Raw genomic sequence first — 19,250 nt, forward strand, 5'->3', positions numbered from 1 at the left:
AGATGAAATTTCTATTGTATGAAGAGGGTAAATGTTCTGTATCAATGTTCTTGAGCAAACAAGAGTTGACCCATTCCTCCACACCATTGCCTGACTATACTGAGTGCAAAATAAAAACGGCCTCTTTGTTCTCCTTAACCCCAACCCCTACAACTCTCTCTCTCTCATTCTTATTCAGGCCAAATCCAGCTTTACCCCTTAATTTGCTTTCGAAAACCTCCTGTCCCAGACTCCAAAGTTTTCAAGTAAATAGGCCAGTTGTGTCAAACTCATACAGTAGCTACTGGATCTCAGGAATGTCGGCTAAGTGGTAGATTATCCTCAGCAGTGAATTAATTTTGTGGGGAAAACCCCACTTATTTACGTTTAATATGATTTGTGAAAGTATTTGGTAAAAGTAAAATGCCTCCCTGAGGCTGATATCTGCAATTTCTGATAAAATGGTACAAAAGTTGTCACTGCATGGGGATTAAAAAGTTTCATCTTATTTACCCCACAAAAAGGGTACATATGTACTTTAAAGGAACATGCATGCCGATTTTTTGGTACTTGAGCTTATTCACCGTATCCCCCGGAGTTAGATAATAATCCATACATACCATTTTCATCTCCGTGCGTGCCATAACTGTCTGACACACCCACCGCTATAGCTTAGCACAAAGACTAGACGTAAACGCATTTAGCGTAATGCTCAATAAATGACAAAATAATGCCAACATTTGACTATATGTTGTGATGATGTGTAGTTACACTGTGTACTAAAACCGACAGAAAAAATGTGTAGACAGATATGACTAGGAACTACAATTATTCTTGTGTAATAGTCAGGGAACTTTTACTGCCCCAGTGACAGCTTTTGTACCCCTAAAGGTACCATTTTGACACCTTTTACCATTTTTTTCTGAGAGTGTGGGATTTCAGAATGTGATTGTGGGACTTTTGAAGTAAAGTAAAGAAAGAAAGAAAGAAAGAAAGAAAGAAAGAAAGAAAGAAAGAAAGAAAGAAAGAAAGAAAGAAAGAAAGAAAGAAAGAAAGAAAGAAAGAAAGAAAGAAAGAAAGAAAGAAATCACAATTCTCATAATAAATTCCCTAAAATAAAAATAATTTTAATGTGAACATATGAACACATGAACTAGCAAAATAACTAAGCAAATCTGTTTTGTAAAATCTTTTCAAAATTTTTTGCAGTCTTTTTTCTTCAGCTGCCTTTGCACCGCTCCTCTCATTAGAACTGCAGTCAGAACACAGCACAACCCCAGTAAGAAGAACGATCCTCCAGCCAGTAAAATGAAGTGTTCTCCATGCACATCTACTACAGACTGCTCATGCACCAGATAGTCTCTAAACATTGCTTCAAGCTGGCACAAAGTACACATGACCAGGAAAATGTGGAAGATCTGATGTCCGTGGCCCACAATGTCACATCTCCCTGGAAAAAAGCGCTCAGGAACTGGGCAAGAGAAAAACAGAGCCGATAACACAAAAAACACCACTTGCAGGGCGTGAAACACCAACACTGGCTCGTCCCAAGATCTGGTGACCAAGCGGTGCGCTACAGGGCTTATGTCGAGCAAGTATGCCAGGCTGGTGGGAATGATCTGGCAGATCTTTCGGTGGAGGGGGTATGGACGACGGTAACGGAATTTGGCGTAGCAGCAACTGGCGCAGGACAACCAGGCCAGCACCGCAGCACAGGGTAGAAACACCGCTCCCACTAGGCTGTGTCTCCATATTGGCTCGGAACAGTAAAAATAGTGGCCTAGTGCACAGCCATATTGGTAAACTGCTACGCCAACATAGTCTACGAAGAAGAGGGAGTAATGGGCAAGCTCAGAGTGTGACTGCAGCAGGTGGGCGGCAACGCTGAAACAGAGGTAGATAAGTGATGACAACACGTACAAAAACAGAGGCAAAGACGCCACATTGAGCGTCAGCCCCCATGCACCTGCGAATAAAGAAAAGCGGAGTAGAACAGCAGGGATCGCCAGCAGGTGTGTCCATACATTGAGCGACTCGTTGTGACATTGAAAGAGGCTACAGAAGTAGCTCAGCCATTCCTGATGCACAGGACGATAGCCTGACAAGATGTAGGGCTCACGGAATAGGCTTGGCACATCAGAGGCGAGTACAGTGGTTTGAGGTAAAGGTAGACGGGACAACCAGTTCGACAAGTGTGGTAACTGACCCAGCTGCTGTATAGGCCTACTCAGTGTCAGTGTACTAAGACGGCTCCAAACTCCACTTGGCATGGTGAAACTGGATCAATGACAAAAATTAGCTGAAACGAGAAGCAGAAAACAGCACGAGGATAACTTATTTTGACAAAATGCCATGATTCATATCTGCCAGACAAAGAGCCAGTTCTTGCTGAACTAAACCTCTTACACTTGATAAGTTAATATCTGGCCTGGTTGAATTGATCATTGTGTTTGCCAAGTACTCACATTGTGCTCTGCCATAGAACTTCTCAATGTTAAACCACTAGCTGTGTCTTGAAAATGTTGCAATACCTAGAAAGCACTGTTGGGGTTATAGATGATTTCTCTATAGATTAATGTTGCATATATATATATATATATATATATATATATATATATATATATATATATATATATATATATATATATATATAATGTCTAAAATGCTGTCTAAATAGGGAGTTTAATAGGTTTTGAGACAGCAAATATCAACTATATATGCATTCTGGGAGTTAAAAGCCACCTCAATAGACTACTGCAACCACACTATACAGAACTATTTAAAATAGACAGAACAGTTAATTTAGTATATTTAATTGTAAAAGCAATAAAAAAATCATGAATAAAAATAAAAAAAATCAATAGGCTATGTGACACTTTATAAAATCCCGGAACTTTCTGTATACGTGAATAAAGAAGAAAATCCTTATTTCTCCTTTTGAAAAATAAGTTTATATCATCGTTTATATAGTTCCTCACCTGTGCGGCACTTGTTGAAATTCCCTCTTCAATCTTCCCAGGCGTCACTATTCACTTTTTAAAAGATAAAAGAGATTTCATATCAACCGAAACATTAAATTCGATTCCCAGAATTGTGCATTATAGCCTAGGCAACTGATCTGTTTCGACTGAGACCTGTTGTGCCGGCTGCTCTTTGTGAATTTGGGCGGGGCCTGGGCTACTAATCATCACTCATGTTTGAAGAGACTCTGACTCAGTTCAGATTCAAAAATGATTCAGTTCAATGTTCCAAAAAGCACAAATATGAAAAAAGAGATACAACTTCAAAAATATCACAGTACGAGATTAAAATTTAGATAGCCAATATTGTGATGTCTGAAGACTTATTTTCCCAGAAGAAAATGCATTAGAAAAAAAAGTCAAATCAGGTTCACGATTTAGGCTACTGTGCCCATTAAAAGTGAATGGTGAGGTGTCGTTCTGCCTAACAACTCCCGTTTTGCTTATCAGGAGAGGGTGACTTTACAAGTAGGCTACTATTCATTGTTATAATACTATTATTTATACAAGACATGTAGACATCTATTTAAAATGTTACATATCATAACTGGGAAACGTGGTACTCATACAACGGATGTATATTTTCCTCTCTGTAGCCTACTTTGTAATACGGTATATATATAACTTTTGTATATCATCAAATGCTTTGATAAACAGTAGGCTACATTTGATTTACTGACTATCTGAGTGGCAATAGTGACTTAAACTTAAAGAAGCAAACAGCATGGGCTCATGTTTGTTGTCTGCTCCGACCAAAACAACTCTCCGAGTCCGCGTATGCGGCATCTGTAGTTGTGAACGCATGCGCAGCACCGGTTCTCTTTTCGCGCGAAACACTCAAGAGGGCCGGGCGAATCTCGAGTCTATGGATTTAATTGGACGCCGCTACCCAAGAGACAGAATATGTTAATGAGTCACTGGTGAGTTGACCAATCAGCGCCCGGGTTCCACTGCGAGAGAAGCCCGGTGGCGCGAAAAGACACACAACAGTGCTGCAATCGACACGAGGTGTTCTGCACTGAGCATTTCTTAACACTTTTTAAAGCTATACACAAAAATGGCTGCTGAAGTTCTGGACGATCAGGAACTGAGGGAGGCACAGAGGGATTACCTGGATTTTCTTGACGATGATGTAAGCATAACGCATTTATTATTTGATTATTAACTGTTAAACTGTTGGAAGTTAATGTGTCTATGGAACAAAGGCCCACTCTCATAAACCATAATGTAACTTACTTGAAACGTTTTTTGTGCTCGTTTCTTGACAACTTTTTCTTGGGTTTTTAACGTTTTCAGCAAGACCAGGGCATCTATCAGAGCAAAGTACGACAGATGATCAGCGAAAACAAATCCAGACTCATTGTGAACCTCAACGACCTGCGCCGCCGCAACGACAAGCGAGCAGCCAAGTATGTTAAACTTTAAAATAAAATAAAAAAACCTTTTTGTTTCTACTTGCACTTTACGGTGTACACATGCATAATTAAACTATAAGCCAACCTTATAGTACATAAACATTATCAAGCATAGGGATATATTAACTATACCTATATGTATTCCATATTTTGACATTTCAGTTTAACATAATGTGAAGTGTGTGGAAATGTTAACTGTTTAGTGGTGATTTGTAAAGAAAACCAAACCCACATGTCTTCAAGATCCCGAGCCCTATGCATAGGCAGTCCAGATGGACCCCGTGTTCCTTAACCTAGGTCCTGGTTATATAAAATACATTTTAGACTTTTCAAGGACCCACTCCCCCTTGGGGCACTGATAATCAGTACAGGTTATACCCCCAATCCGACACCCCTGCCTAATATAGATCACTCACCCTCACCCTGCTGTTTTCCTGTTAAGAAAAAAAAAAGATCTATGCCATATAAGGGAAAGACCATCTCTCATTCTCCAAGCCTAAAAAAGAGGAGACACTTTTAAGAAACAGCAGAATATGTAACATCTTCAGTTGTCTAGTCATGCAAACACCTACATAATATAAAGTAAATACATTTTGCATAAAGCAAAAATAATTTCCACTACAAGTGTGACAGTGCTTTTCTGGGCCTCAGGTTGCTGAATAATGCTTTTGAAGAGCTTGTGGCATTCCAGCGTGCCCTGAAAGATCTGGTGGCTTCAATAGATGCCACTTATGCCAAGCAACATGAAGAGTTCTTCATCGGCCTGGAGGGCAGCTTCGGCAACAAACACGTCTCCCCTCGAACCTTGACCTCTCGTCTGCTGGGTAACATGGTGTGCTTGGAGGGCATTGTCACTAAATGTAAGTCCAAGCATAATTATATGCATTGGAAAGATTTGATATTTTGCATGTCATGGACATTGAATTGATCAGGTTCTCTCCTTGTATTCACAGGCTCTTTGGTGCGTCCCAAAGTAGTACGCAGTGTGCACTACTGCCCAGCCACTAAGAAGACTATGGAGCGCAAGTACACGGATCTGACCTCTCTGGAAGCCTTCCCTTCAAGTGCCATTTACCCCACCAAGGTACTATAATTTGTCCCACCTTAAAACAAAGATACTGAGTCCAGGACTTCTAGGGGTTTTCAAACTCGTGATGTCCAAAATAAGATGATCGATGTGTGGGGACCCCATTCCAAGTTCCAAGTATAGGCCGCTGTATATTACTATAAAACCAGTTAATATTCTGTGAGAGAAATTATATGGTATTATAAAGTCAACAATGTCAAATTATTTTAGTAATAATAACCATTGTTATTATTACTACATCATAATAATAGTAATAAGAATAATTATTCATATTATTATTAATTCTTAAATAATTTAAAATTGTGGTCTTTATAATACCACAATTACTATTTTTCTCATTGTCAGGTTATTTTAATAACAACAACAATAATTATTATTATTAATCCTCTGTGTCTATATTTGATCCATTCAGGATGAGGAGAACAATCCACTGGAGACTGAGTTCGGTCTGTCCATCTATAAGGACCACCAGACCATCACAGTGCAGGAGATGCCAGAGAAAGCCCCTGCCGGTCAGCTGCCCCGCTCTGTGGACATCATCCTGGACAACGACCTGGTGGACGCTATAAAGCCAGGGGACCGCGCGCAGGTCATCGGCACCTACCGCTGTCTGCCCGGCAAGAAGGGTGGCTTCACCTCGGGCACCTTCAGGTAGAGCTGCATCAACTGGCTTTCATTAAAAAAAATACTATTATAGACTTACTATTATTAATAATAATAATACTATTTATGTCAAAGCCTTACTATATCTTTTTCCCTCCTGTGTGTTTGTTCAGGACCATCATGATCGCCTGTCACGTCAAACAGATGAGCAAAGAAGTCGCTCACTACTTCTCTGCAGATGATGTAGCCAAGATCAAGAGCTTCTGCAGATCTCGCTCAAAGGTAAGATAATGGAAGCGTATATTGACTTAACTTTACATGTCTCATCTGAAGTTAACTGGTTGGCTTGTATTCCAGATTTGGACACATTTGGTAGCACTTAATTTTAGAGTTCAAATTTTGTTGCAATATCGTCCTGTTTAAAGGGTTAGTTCACCCAAAAATGAAATTGATGTCATTAATGACTCACCTTAATGTCGTTCCACACCCGTAAGATCTTCGTTCATCATCGGAACACAGTTTAAGATATTTTATATTTTAGTCTCAGAGCATAATGCAGTCATTGCCCACTTCACTGTCCATGTCCAGAAAGCTAATAAAAACATCATCAAAGTAGTCATCAGTTGGTTGATTAGAGTCTCTTGAAGCATCGAAAATACATTTTGGTCCAAAAATATCAAAAACTACGATTTTATTCAGCATTGTCTTCTCCTCCATGTGCCTCCAAAAAGAATCAAACGCTCAATGAATCAGTGAATCGATCAAAGATTCGGGTCGCCAATGTCACGTGATTTCAGCAGTTTGGAGCTTCAGAACTGCTGAAATCACGTGACATTGGCGACCCGAATCATTGATCGATTCACTGATTCATTAGGCGTTTGATTCTTTTTGGAGGTGAACTAACCCTTTAACACTGTGAAGCTGCTTTGAAACAATCGTCATTGTAAAAGTGCTATATAAATAAAGTTGATTGATTGATTGATTATAGCAATGACAATAACTGAGTAATACCTAGGTATCAACCCTGAACCTAAAGTAAACATAAGTTCACTTACTCTAACATAAAGTACAACCACAAATTTTATGAAGTGAATTATAAGTTATTGTATGTCTTTGTTCTTCTAATATGAATGCATTATTATTTGTCTTTCTACTCCTTCAGAATGTGTTTGATCAGTTGGCTCGCTCACTGGCCCCCAGTATTCATGGTCATGAGTACATAAAGAAGGCCATCCTGTGTTTGCTTCTGGGAGGGGTGGAGAAGGTTTTGGAGAATGGCTCACGCATTAGAGGAGACATCAATGTACTTCTCATAGGTATTTGCCTGATTAGATATTCACAGATAAGGAGCGACATTTAGGGTAAAATGACTGCTTCGTATTTACAAATCGCACATTGTGCTGGACATCAGAACTATATAACTATATAAATCTGAATTAGACTCTTAAGTAGAAAGCTTTTTTGCCATTTTCTTTAGAGATATATTGATATAATTAATTATCATATATAAACTTTATAAGTTACAATACATGTAGGATATGTCATCATTTTAAGTTGCAAACATATTTTTGATGCCCCAACCTTACGAGTGCCCCCTTCCTATAAGACCCATTCATATTCTGAGAGAAATTATCACCATGATATAATAAAGGCAACCATGTCAAATGATTTATTTAGTAATAATAATATTTTTATAGAATAATGTTTTATTGTAATTATTATATTGCGTTTTTTTAAACCCCATTTTTCTCTGAAATATTTTATTATTTCCCATAGCAGCCTGTTTTTTTATTTTTTATTTTTTTTACACCTTTTCTGTAGAGAACGATTGGTATTTTATATTCTGTCCTATAAACATTAATAAAAGTAACAATACATAATTGAAATGTACTATGTTAAGGTTATGAAGCATATTTGTATAAATATAAACTAAAAGGTTTAGATTTATAAGACTTTATTAAATAGGCCAGTACAATTTTTAATAGGCCAGTAAAATGTTTGACCTGTTTTCTATTGAACATGCAGTACTTTAACACTGGTTTAGGTTCTGTTTGGTTTGGGTGCTGTTTTATACAGACCCACCAGATGCCGCTATTTATCAGTTTCACGAGTTCACACGTACATCAAATTAAATAGAGTAAAGATTATGTGTATTTGGCGTGCTGTCCGGGGGAGGGCTCCGGGCTCAGAATTTGGCCCGAACCCAGAGTATCCCCCCGTGATACTAGAACTGGACTGAAGTGTATTATAGATTGTGTTGACATCTAATAAGAGTTTGTTAGAATCAAGTGAGGAGATGGGGTGGTGGAGGGATGCTAAAATGAAAATGGTCAACGAAAGAAGGTAAATCTGCTGTATATACACACCTCTTATCGTTGATTAGCTTGATGTGCTCCACTCGTGTTTAACTCTTTCCCCGCCAGCGTTAAAAAAAAAAGTTGCCAGCCACTGCCAGGGTTTTTGTCAATTTTCACCAAAATTTAATAGCCCATAGAATATTTTGTTTAATGAGTATCTGAGCATGCAATATATCAAAAAAAGAGCTGACCCTCTTTTAAACAAAAAACAACAACAAAAAAACGTTTTATTCTAGCTTCATGCATTCCTTTTTTATCAACACTTAAATATGCGTAGTTTTCATAAAAAAAGCAACATTTTGAACAAAAAGTTCAAAGTCATTTTTGTGAAAGACTATTTCCAGATCAGATTCAGAGCGATGATCAAACACAGATGGAGTAGATCGAGTCCATCAACATCCCTAATGCTTACACAGTCATGTAGCTCGTCCTGGGTCCACATTTCATTCAGTAACATTAGATAGTTTTGATTCATATGCTGTTTAATGAGGATGATCACGTTATTTTTAATATGCATATGATTACATGCGATCGCTCGTTTCACTGCGTCTTCCTCACGTGTGTTTTGATCAGGAGATTCAGTACTCTCATTCAGAAGATGCGCAATAGCGCCCCCTAGCGCCCGACAGTGAAAACACGGAAACCCGGAAAATTCCGTTATTGGCCTGGAAGCGTTTTCTCACAAATAACGGAAAATTCTGTGTTTGGCGGGGAAAGAGTTAATTAGGTTTAATTATCTGAGCGTGCTTCTCCCAAAATGTTGTTAATAAGAACATCACTTACTGGATTTACTGGGGGGAAAAAAAAATACATTTAAAAAAAAAAATGAAATTGTCATCCAAATAATATCTGAACTGATTCTGAGGAAAAACCTGCCAAATGGATTTAAAACAAAAAATATTAGCTGAAAAAAAGATGAGTATTATAAATAAATGCATAAGATGTGTTTCAATTCTGCTTAAACTCTCTATTTCTTAGGTGACCCATCAGTGGCCAAGTCTCAGCTGCTCAGGTACGTTCTGCACACTGCACCTCGTGCCATCCCCACCACAGGCCGAGGCTCATCGGGTGTGGGTCTGACCGCAGCCGTCACCACTGACCAAGAGACAGGTACGGCGTTTCACACACAATCTAGCCAAGAAACCTTAGGTTGATTAATAACAAGTTTGCCTATTTCAGAGTTTTGTTTGTTCTTCTCATGTTAAGTTGTGTCTGTTTCTCAGGTGAGCGTCGTCTCGAAGCTGGTGCCATGGTTTTGGGGGATCGAGGGGTTGTCTGCATTGATGAGTTCGACAAAATGTCAGATATGGATCGCACTGCTATCCATGAGGTCATGGAACAGGGCCGTGTCACCATCGCCAAGGCCGGCATCCATGCTCGGCTCAATGCCCGCTGCAGCGTCCTGGCAGCCGCCAACCCCGTCTATGGTCGAGTAAGTGCTACGTTTGGTTGTGGTAAAATTTAAATCTGTATCTGTGCATCATTTCGTAATGTTATTCGTAATAAACATCCAGTGTTGTCCAAAAAATCAGACTTAAAAGGTCTTTTCCTAGCATTTCATGTTTATGATTTTGTCTCTCTTCATCTGCAGTATAATCAGTATAAGACCCCCATGGAGAACATCGGCCTGCAGGACTCGCTGCTGTCTCGTTTTGATTTGCTTTTCATCATGCTGGATCAGATGGACCCAGAGCAGGACCGTGAGGTATCCGACCACGTCTTGCGCATTCACCGCTACAGGGATCCCCATGAGCAGGACGGAGCAGGTACAAGCTGATAGATAAGAGTATTTTACACTACATATTTTGTGTTAGGTGTCATTTCTGTGCCGTTAGTGCCACCAAAAAGGGTTACATGAAGATGGAGCATCAATTTTAACATCAAAAACTGCACACTTCAGATTTGTCTGTCAAATAAAATGTTATATATTCTATGCTATGAATTAATTGTGTTGCAAGTATTGTGTGCTGGAGTGTTTATTGAACTCGCATGCGTTTGTGTGTTTCAGCTCTGTCTCTTGGTGGTGCAATCGATGCATTGGCCACTGAAGACCCAAATGTAGTTCAGGAGGAAGAAGAGGAGCTACAAGTGTATGAGAAACACAATCCGCTTCTCCATGGCAGCAAGAAAAAGTATGGAGAAGTGGCCACTTGTTTTTTGTTTTACGTTAGCTTCTGTGATTTCTTCACTAATGCAAATCACGTAGGCTAATTCAGCTTTGCTTTTCTAAGATACGTTTTCAAGAAATTCTGCTTAATATTTTTGTGGAAACCGTAATACATTTAAAAAAAATACTTTTTGGATGAATAGAAAATATGAACACCCCATTATTATAAAGCTAAATGTTTATTGTGTGTTTTAGGGACAGAGTGTTGAGTAAAGCCTTCATGAGGAAGTACATCCACGTCGCCAAGGCTCTTTCTCCTGTTCTGACTCAAGATGCAGCCAATCACATTGCAGAGGAGTACTCGAGACTGCGCAATCAGGAGCAGCTCGGCTCTGACATTGCGCGGGTGAATATGGACGCGCTTATAAACTGTTCCGAGTTGCTTTGCTGGTCAGGTGTTAGTAAATTAAGTTCTCATGCCTTCAGATAACTGATCTGAACAATCTGTGCTGTGTTTTGTCCCTCAGACGTCGCCGGTCACTGCTAGAACCCTGGAGACTTTGATCCGACTTTCTACGGCTCACGCCAAAGCTCGCATGAGTAAAGTTGTGGAACTGGTGGACACGGACGTTGCTGTGGAGCTTGTGCAGTTTGCCTATTTCAAGAAGGTTTGTTCAATAATATAAGCTGCTTTTCCACCTTCAGGCCGAATGGTTCTTGTTGCGTAACCGCTCCACTCCGTTCTGCTCTAGGCCAGCTGTTACGCTTTCATTTTCCACTTTGGGGCTGATAACAGCCGCTCTTTGGAATGTCATACAAAAGCGTCAGTCGTTGCCTTGGTAATGCGAGAGTTTACAGACAATTTGAGAAATAAGTAGCGACTGCGTTTTGGAGGATTTCATTTGTGTTTACGTCACTCAAATAGAGTGCTTAGCCAGCTACAAAGAAACCGGTAGCCAGGCAACAGATAAGTGACAGAGTCGGAGTTGCGACATCACTTCACGGATTCTACCAGCACGATTCAGGTTCGACAACCGTGCAGAGAACTCCGGGCTGAGATCGGTTTGTAATCGTGCCCTGCTGAACCAGGCTCAAGTGGAAACACAACAGGAACTGTTCCTTACCTTTTTAAGAACCATTCGGCTGGCGGTGGAAAAGCGGCTATAGCTAATAGCTCATTCATTAGTCACGTTTGTTTACTCTACAATGGATAGATTTGAATTCTCTAATATCTGATTACATTTAGCCTTTACATTGGTGTTTTAAGATATGAGCTTTTACTTTTTAACATAGTACTTCTGTTAGTGCCTGATTTAAATCCATTAGAAATTTCCTGTCAATTAAATGAATATCTTTTACACTTATTTCCCCTTCTTCAGGTTTTGGAGAAGGAACGTAAACGCTCTAGAAATGGAGGACAGAATGCAGAATCAGAGGAGGAGGAGGAGGAGGAGGATGAAGCACAAGAAACACCTCGACCACAGAGAAAAAGGTCTAGTATCATTCCACAATAGCATGACAAAGTCAATGTTTATGAATTTTCCAAGTTATAAAAAGTTTGGGATTGGTATGATTTTTTTAATGTTACATTATAAAGGTCTTTGTCAGTTGATTTCCTAAAAAAGAAATCAAACCGAACAACCACGAACACTGGTGTATTCATTATTAAAATCAGGTGATGATTCCTTATAAAATTGTTAGTTTACAGTATTTCGCCCCAATTTTAATGTGTTTAAAGGTGCTCTAAGCCAGTGTTTCCCAACCTTTTTTCACTCATGGCACCCTTTGAAAATGTTCTAATTTTGTGGCACCCCCATACAAATGTTACGCTAGGGGTGTAACGGTACAGATTGCTCACGGTTCGGTTTGTATCACGGTTTTAGGTTTATGGTTTCGGTACGGTTCGGTATTTGCTATGTTCAGGGAAAAAAGGGCTACTGTCAAATAAAAATAAAGAAAATAAGAACAAATAACTTACAAGCAGCAGCACAAATAAATACTGAGCAAAGATACTAATGGTTTTCAGGTAGGTCTAACTTAGTTTTTAGGTAGAGAAATAAAATTAAGTAATCAAATGTGAAATAACTGAATCCTTATTAAACTTACAAAAGCTATTCAATCAAGAGCTGTGAGTGATGTCCTTATCTTTTGTTTGACATTAAACAGAGTAAAGGCTACTGTCCCTTTAAGACCTAATACAGGGAAATGTGTCGTCTTTCTCAACTGTATAAAGTTCACTTAAGGCATATTCAGACTATGTCTGCTTGGATACTCATCAAGATGTTGACATACTTCTTGTGTGAGTTTGTCCGTTAAAGCACAAGACTTGAAAGAGAATTTTGTTGCAATATTTTCCTGTTTAACACTGTGAAGCTGCTTTGAAACAATCTTCATTGTAAAAGTGCTATATAAATAAAGTTGACTTGACTCAGCTGCGCTCATGAACCGCTCACCGGTAAAAAAAATGTTTGCTCAAATCCAGCTCAGACATTTATCTGTAGCTTACTTTATTGTAGCCATTAAACAATGTTTTTGTTTTTTTCATATTTATGTTTAAATATTATACAATTATTTTTACATTTCATCTGATTATAAGTGCAAAGATGCGAGTGGGTCAGAAATAATTTTGGTGGGTATATTTAGTATAGAAAAAGCATTTCTTTCGTTTTGTTTCAAATTGTATCTCCATTTGAATAAAGGTTTCTTTGGCCAATTGCCTCAATTTAATATAAGTGTATAATAAAAGACTATAATCGAAGTGAAGTGTATAATATAAGTGAAGTCGTGGGAGTGATCGCTTTCATTGCTCATGAACTGGAGCGCGTCTCAAATAAATTGAAACTAAGCAGGCTACTTGCCTCACAGACATGAGAAATATGCGTATAGAAAGCTTGAAATGTCCACTTTTAAACGAAAGGATTTGAAACGAAAATATTTAGTTAAGCAAAGTGCAGTGCTGTCGCAGCGAGCAGCTCATGGCCCAGACCGTTTCTGTTCAGAATGCTGCGCTCCATCACAGCACGTGCTGTGAGTTTAACGCGCATTTTTACACTAATCCTGACTTGTGCAACTATTTAGCCTACACATTTGTTTCTTAGTTGTAGTATTAGTTCTTACTTTGCTAAAAATATATATTATTTCTTATTATAGCATAGCTTTATGATAAAGTATAGCTTTTGATTTCTATGGCAGTTAAATTAATATTGTCTTTCTTTATTAGAATATTGGTATTGACTGGTTTGAGTTCTTTTATTGGTATAGACAAGAGACTTGGCCTCAAACGCACCATAATGCAGGAAATCATGTCTACGAAATCCAATATTTTGGAAGTAATATATGAGAGCTCAATGCCCCCTGGTGGCCAACTGGGTGAGCAAGCGTTGACTAATGAAAGTCTTTTCTTTGTCCTGTAGGAGGCGCAATTCTGAGCGCAGACCATCCCAGGGCAGCGAGTCATATGACCCTTATGACTTTGATACTGAGACTGACATACCACAAAGTAAGTTAAACCCAACAATTTTAAAGATATTTTATAAATATTGAATTAAATGCTAAATTAATTGTAAATCATTTTTAAAATAATTATCACACTTTAAAAAAAAACACAAAATTAAAATAAAAGTTAAATTGGGTTAAATTAATTCTAGATAATTGTTTAAAAGATACACAATTTCATTATTTATTTAAAATATAAACAAGCTTTAAATATATTTTTTAAGTTAAATACAAAACATTAAGATATTTGAATCATATTTAAAATATAATTTATCACAATGCATATATAATGCTGATTTATTGCACCCCTCCCTCCCCAACCCCCCCAGTTCAGTCCCCAGCTCCTGCAAGGCAGGGTGAGGAGCCAATGGACACGCCTGATCAGAACGGTCACACCGAGTTGTCTGATGACAGGTAGGTGTTCAGGATTTTTCTGCTGAGATTTTTTTGTATCCACATTCTTTTGAAGTATTGTTTCTGATTAAGTTCTAAACAGAAACTGCATCGCTGTCAGGTCTGCCGGTTGTTTCAGATGATCAGTGTCTGATGCAAAATGTGTGCGTTTACTGTAGGTTGAAGGAGTTCAAAACCGCACTGCTGGAGGTGTTCCGCTCTGCTCATGCTCAGTCAGTGGGCATGATCGCTCTGATGGAGAGCATCAACAAGAGCAGCCCGTCACCGTTTAATGAAACCGAGGTCCGCGCCGCTCTCGCCCGCATGCAGGACGACAACCAGGTTATGGTGGCTGATGACATCATCTTCCTTATATAAAGGTGTTTTCGGGAGAATACCTGAAGAAATAAAGTTCAGATTTGTTTCAGAAGATTTTTGAATATGTGTGCAATGTTAAATTTCATATTTGTACATGCATACATATGCATGTATTAAAAAACAAACAAAAAAAGGATTCTCTCAAATACATCATATTGTACATTTTGCTCATGCTTATACATACGTACAAATTCCTTTTAAAAAGCTACATTTTATTCTTTCCAAGACATTTTTACAACATGCATTTGTTTCATGTTCATCACCGTTCTTAGACCTGGTCAATGTTCTACAGAAATTTGTTTTCTCTCTCTCTCTCTCTCTCTCTTTTTTTTTTGGAGAATAGCTTGGACCATTTTTGACAACTTGTAAATAATGATTTATTGTTAAAAAGATGAGTTTGACCACTGAAAATGTAAAAAAAACTGCACATGCCCATGCAGTTTTCAATCCGGTCTGTGCCCTATCTCGAACCCATTCCCCCTGTCCCATCCCAATAATTTTGCTTCCTGTCTATTGCCTCCGTCAATAAAAAGCAAAAACAAAAAAGATTTTCTCACTTTCGTATTCTTATTGACTATATTTTCCTACAATATACTTAATGTACAAATAGACATCCAGATCTAGCATTTTATGAATCTCTGCTCTTTTGCGCAACACCAGAAAGCCACATAACCTCAAACTAGTCATGCTTCAGACATTCCAAGTCATTATAGCTACTGTTTGCCCACATTGCCCTTTCAGTGTCTGTCTGTACCATTATGACTGGATTTTCTCACAGATTTAGAGCAAATGATGATTTAAATGCAAAGTGCGGCTCCTCGTTTATAAACCTTTCTACTTGAGCATGCAGATGCTTCGAGATGCCTCTCATTGCTGTCCGGCTTCCCGGCTGTTCAGAACTGATGATCGTAACCTCTGTTTGCGTGGGAGCTGGAGAACCCCTAGCAATGGTTGCAAAAAGATATGTAATTGAACGCAATTCATTCTCATTACATTGTCGTTTCAAACCTGTATGAGTTGCTTTCTCCTTTGGAACATGAAGAAACATGAATGTTTTGAAGACCCCGTTTGACTTCCATTATATGGACAAAAAGATGACATGAAGGTTTGCAATAACATGAGGGTTAGTAAATGACAGAATTTTAATTTTTTTTGTGAACCATCCTGTTATGCAACTGGTTCTTATGCCATACAACTTAAAACACTCCAATAATGTTCTCATCAGCTTGTAAATTTCTTAGAATGACTCAGGAGATGTTATCATATGCTTGTGGTTGTGCTTGTGTTGGCTGCTGGAACGTACTGTTTCAAGAACTAAGTCAGCACTTAAGTGACCTAAATTGAAATTAGTGGAGAGTGCAAGAGCATTGCGTATGTGTAGTGCTGCAAGTATCAGTTGGTGTACCTGCGGGAACATTTTACATCGAATTGCCAACTGTAACCCTTACATCAAGTGCTCTTAATGAGTGTTAGGCAATGAAATGGTTAACATGAAGATACAGTATAAACTAAAATTGTGAAATATTAAAATATTTAAAACAACTTAATATATTTTGAAATGTAATTTATTTCTGTGACAGCAAAGCTGAATTTTCAGCTTATCATTCTAATATAATGATTTGCTGCTTTATATTTTTGTGGAAACCAGGTTATATTTCTTTTCAGGATTATTTAATGAACAGAAATGTTAAAAGAACAGCATTTATTTGTAATATAATTATAAACATTTTAAATGCCTTTTCTGTCACTTTTGATTTACAGTTTAATGTGTTATTGAATATTAATCTGTTCTGAAACCAAACAATAGTGCATTTACAAATGAACATTAACCCACTTTAATATATTAAGAAATACTGTACATTGTTAGCTCATATTATGCAAGTTATTAAAGGGATAGTTCACCTAAAAATGAAAATTCTGTCATCATTTGCTTACCGTATATATATATATATATATATATATATATATATATATATATATATATATATATATATATATATAAAATATATATATATATTTTTAAGAATATTGGTACCCAAACAATTGATGACATTGACTTCCATAGTATGGGTGGGAAAAAATACTATGAAAGTCAATGGTTTCCATCAACTGTTTGGTTACCCATATTCTTCAAAAATGTTCAGCAGAAGAAAGAAATTCATACAGTTTCGTAACAACTTGTGGGTCGGTAAATGATGACAATTTTCATTTTTGGGTGAATCCCTTAAAATTAAGTTAACAAATTATATATATTTTTATTTTTAAGGTGTTAATGTATTAAAGGTGTCATAGACTGGCTTTAAAAAATACTGTTGTCTGAGGTTATTTTTTATTATTATTTATTTACTTGGTTACATTCAAAAACATAACTAATAAGTAATAGGCTATTTTCTACACTGGTTTTGAGGCTGTCGTTCTGAACGCTGGGTTTTGATGGGCGTGCCGCACTGGAGACTTGGAAGTAAATGCCCACAGCTAGGATTGGAGAAGATTTGCATATTTAATGAGCTTCAACTCCTCTGTAGGCATGTGCCGATATCAATTTTTCATGCTGCGATTAATTGATGAAGTTTTATCACGATATACGATATTATACGATATCACGATATTTAAATAAGTTGCTAAAAAAAAAGTGTTGCCATAGCATAACAGCTTTAAGAACTATTTTTGTAAGAACAAAAATAACTGAATTAAATACAATAATGCACCAAAAATATATACAGCTGGAATATATATGGAAAAAAATTAAGAGACGCCTCATTGAGAAATCAATGTTAAGTGGTCTCTTGATTTTTTTTCAGAGCTGTAAAAGTACAATTTTCAAACAGATTAAAGTGCAAAAGAATTAGGCTATAAAGAACAACAGGTAGGCTTACAAATTACAATAAGGTCTGATTATTTAATGCATTACCTAAGATTGAGCAATAGCTACATTTGGTACAGAAAGTATAATGTTTTTGTTAATGTTAGTTAAGAAATACTGATCATTGTTAGTTTTATCTTAGGTCCATTAAAAGTTATTTTGATTTTGATTTTAATGTTATTAAAAAGTAACTAAGAAATTAACATAGAATGATTAATTCTTTATAAGTATTTTTCATTGTCAGTTTGGTAATAATGAATTAACATGTTAACTAATGAAGTCGTATCTCAAAGTTATACTGAACAATAACAAATAATTAGAACAGTTCTAATTATTAGGGTTGTAGTCCAGATTAAAACATAAAATGTTAAAGCCTATTAAGTCTTTAAGTATTAAGTATTTGGTGCTGTGATGAACAACATTGAGATTACAAAAACGAATGGCTGTTTTAAAAACTACACGTGGTTTTTGTTTGTTTGCGGGGTTTCCGGGGTAACCGGCTGCATTCTGCAGTTCATCAGCGCCCTCTGCTGTCACTGAGCGGCACTTCAGCAGCGCGTCTCCTTCACCGGTTCAGTCCAGGTTCAGTCATGTGCAAACGCACGTTGGGCTTGTTTATATCTGAGCGCGTGTCCCTTTGACGCAGAATACAGCGGTGTTGAGCATTTATACGGTTGATGGGCAAAGTATTCTTGAGTGCATTATAAAAAAATTATAAATTGTTAATAAATTATTATTTACGATATTTTAAAGTGCCCACGATAACAATATCGTGCATATTCATTATCGTGATAAATCACATTATCGAAAATCGCCACATGTCTACTCCTCTGTCAGTTCACATGAGGGAGGGATTGTTTTGAAAGCAGCAGCTGGAATAATTCTCGGATGGGGCTCAGTCTCAAAACGTATTCCTGCGATTGATTGATTTTTTTTATACTTGGCCCGCCATATCGGTGTATATAAGCGCGCACAAACACACACACACACACACACACACACACGCGCGCACACACACACACACACACACACACACACATGCGCTTGTCAAACACAACAGAGATCAAGAATGAATATTATTTCACTATCTAACACCAGTTAAACTACAGCCTAAATCACAGTCTAAAACAGCTTTAAAGCCTGGATCCCATGAAATAAGGACAATGCTTTTTTTCCTCTGTAAAAATTTTATGAACTTTTTAATAGTTCTAATGAAATTTAATTAAATTATAATTCAGTGATAGCCTCATGAAAGATAGATATCAGTGTCTTACTTAAATTGTGTTAACTCTTGAAAAATATGATTGTTTTTAAAGGGGTAGTTCAACCCAAAAATGTGATATTTTTTTCACCCTGATGTCATTCCAAACCTAAATGAATTTATTTCTGTGTAACATAAAATAAAATAATTTGAGTCTGTTTTTTTTTTGTTCATACAAAATTCAAATGGTAGCCTAACCAAAATAGCTTGGTTGCCAACATTCTTCAAAACATCTTTTGTGTTTCACGGAAGTCATGCAGGTTTGGAATTACACGAGCGTGAGTAAATGATG

General features: G+C 37.5%; 2 protein-coding genes across 2 annotated transcripts; one reads left to right on the forward strand and one right to left on the reverse strand.

Annotated features, from left to right (window-relative positions):
* Positions 1-1,172: 1,172 nt before the first annotated feature.
* Positions 1,173-4,293, reverse strand: paqr8 (progestin and adipoQ receptor family member VIII). Its single transcript, XM_067417784.1, has 3 exons — positions 4,236-4,293; positions 2,958-3,011; positions 1,173-2,278 (listed from the first exon to the last, which is right to left on the reverse strand). The coding sequence occupies exon 3, from the start codon at positions 2,247-2,249 to the stop codon at positions 1,173-1,175; it is 1,077 nt and encodes a 358-aa protein (XP_067273885.1). The 5' UTR covers positions 2,250-2,278; positions 2,958-3,011; positions 4,236-4,293.
* On the forward strand, positions 3,941-15,445 carry mcm3 (minichromosome maintenance complex component 3). Its single transcript, XM_067417783.1, has 17 exons — positions 3,941-4,131; positions 4,296-4,408; positions 5,066-5,274; positions 5,368-5,498; positions 5,914-6,152; positions 6,278-6,386; positions 7,267-7,420; positions 9,440-9,571; positions 9,685-9,893; positions 10,053-10,227; positions 10,470-10,593; positions 10,824-10,974; positions 11,096-11,236; positions 11,948-12,060; positions 13,982-14,067; positions 14,393-14,477; positions 14,636-15,445. The coding sequence occupies exons 1-17, from the start codon at positions 4,057-4,059 to the stop codon at positions 14,832-14,834; spliced, it is 2,445 nt and encodes an 814-aa protein (XP_067273884.1). The 5' UTR covers positions 3,941-4,056; the 3' UTR covers positions 14,835-15,445.
* The last annotated feature ends 3,805 nt before the right edge of the window (positions 15,446-19,250 follow it).

Source organism: Pseudorasbora parva, chromosome 15 (assembly GCF_024679245.1).
Source record: "Pseudorasbora parva isolate DD20220531a chromosome 15, ASM2467924v1, whole genome shotgun sequence".
Taxonomy (NCBI): Eukaryota; Metazoa; Chordata; class Actinopteri; order Cypriniformes; family Gobionidae; genus Pseudorasbora; species Pseudorasbora parva.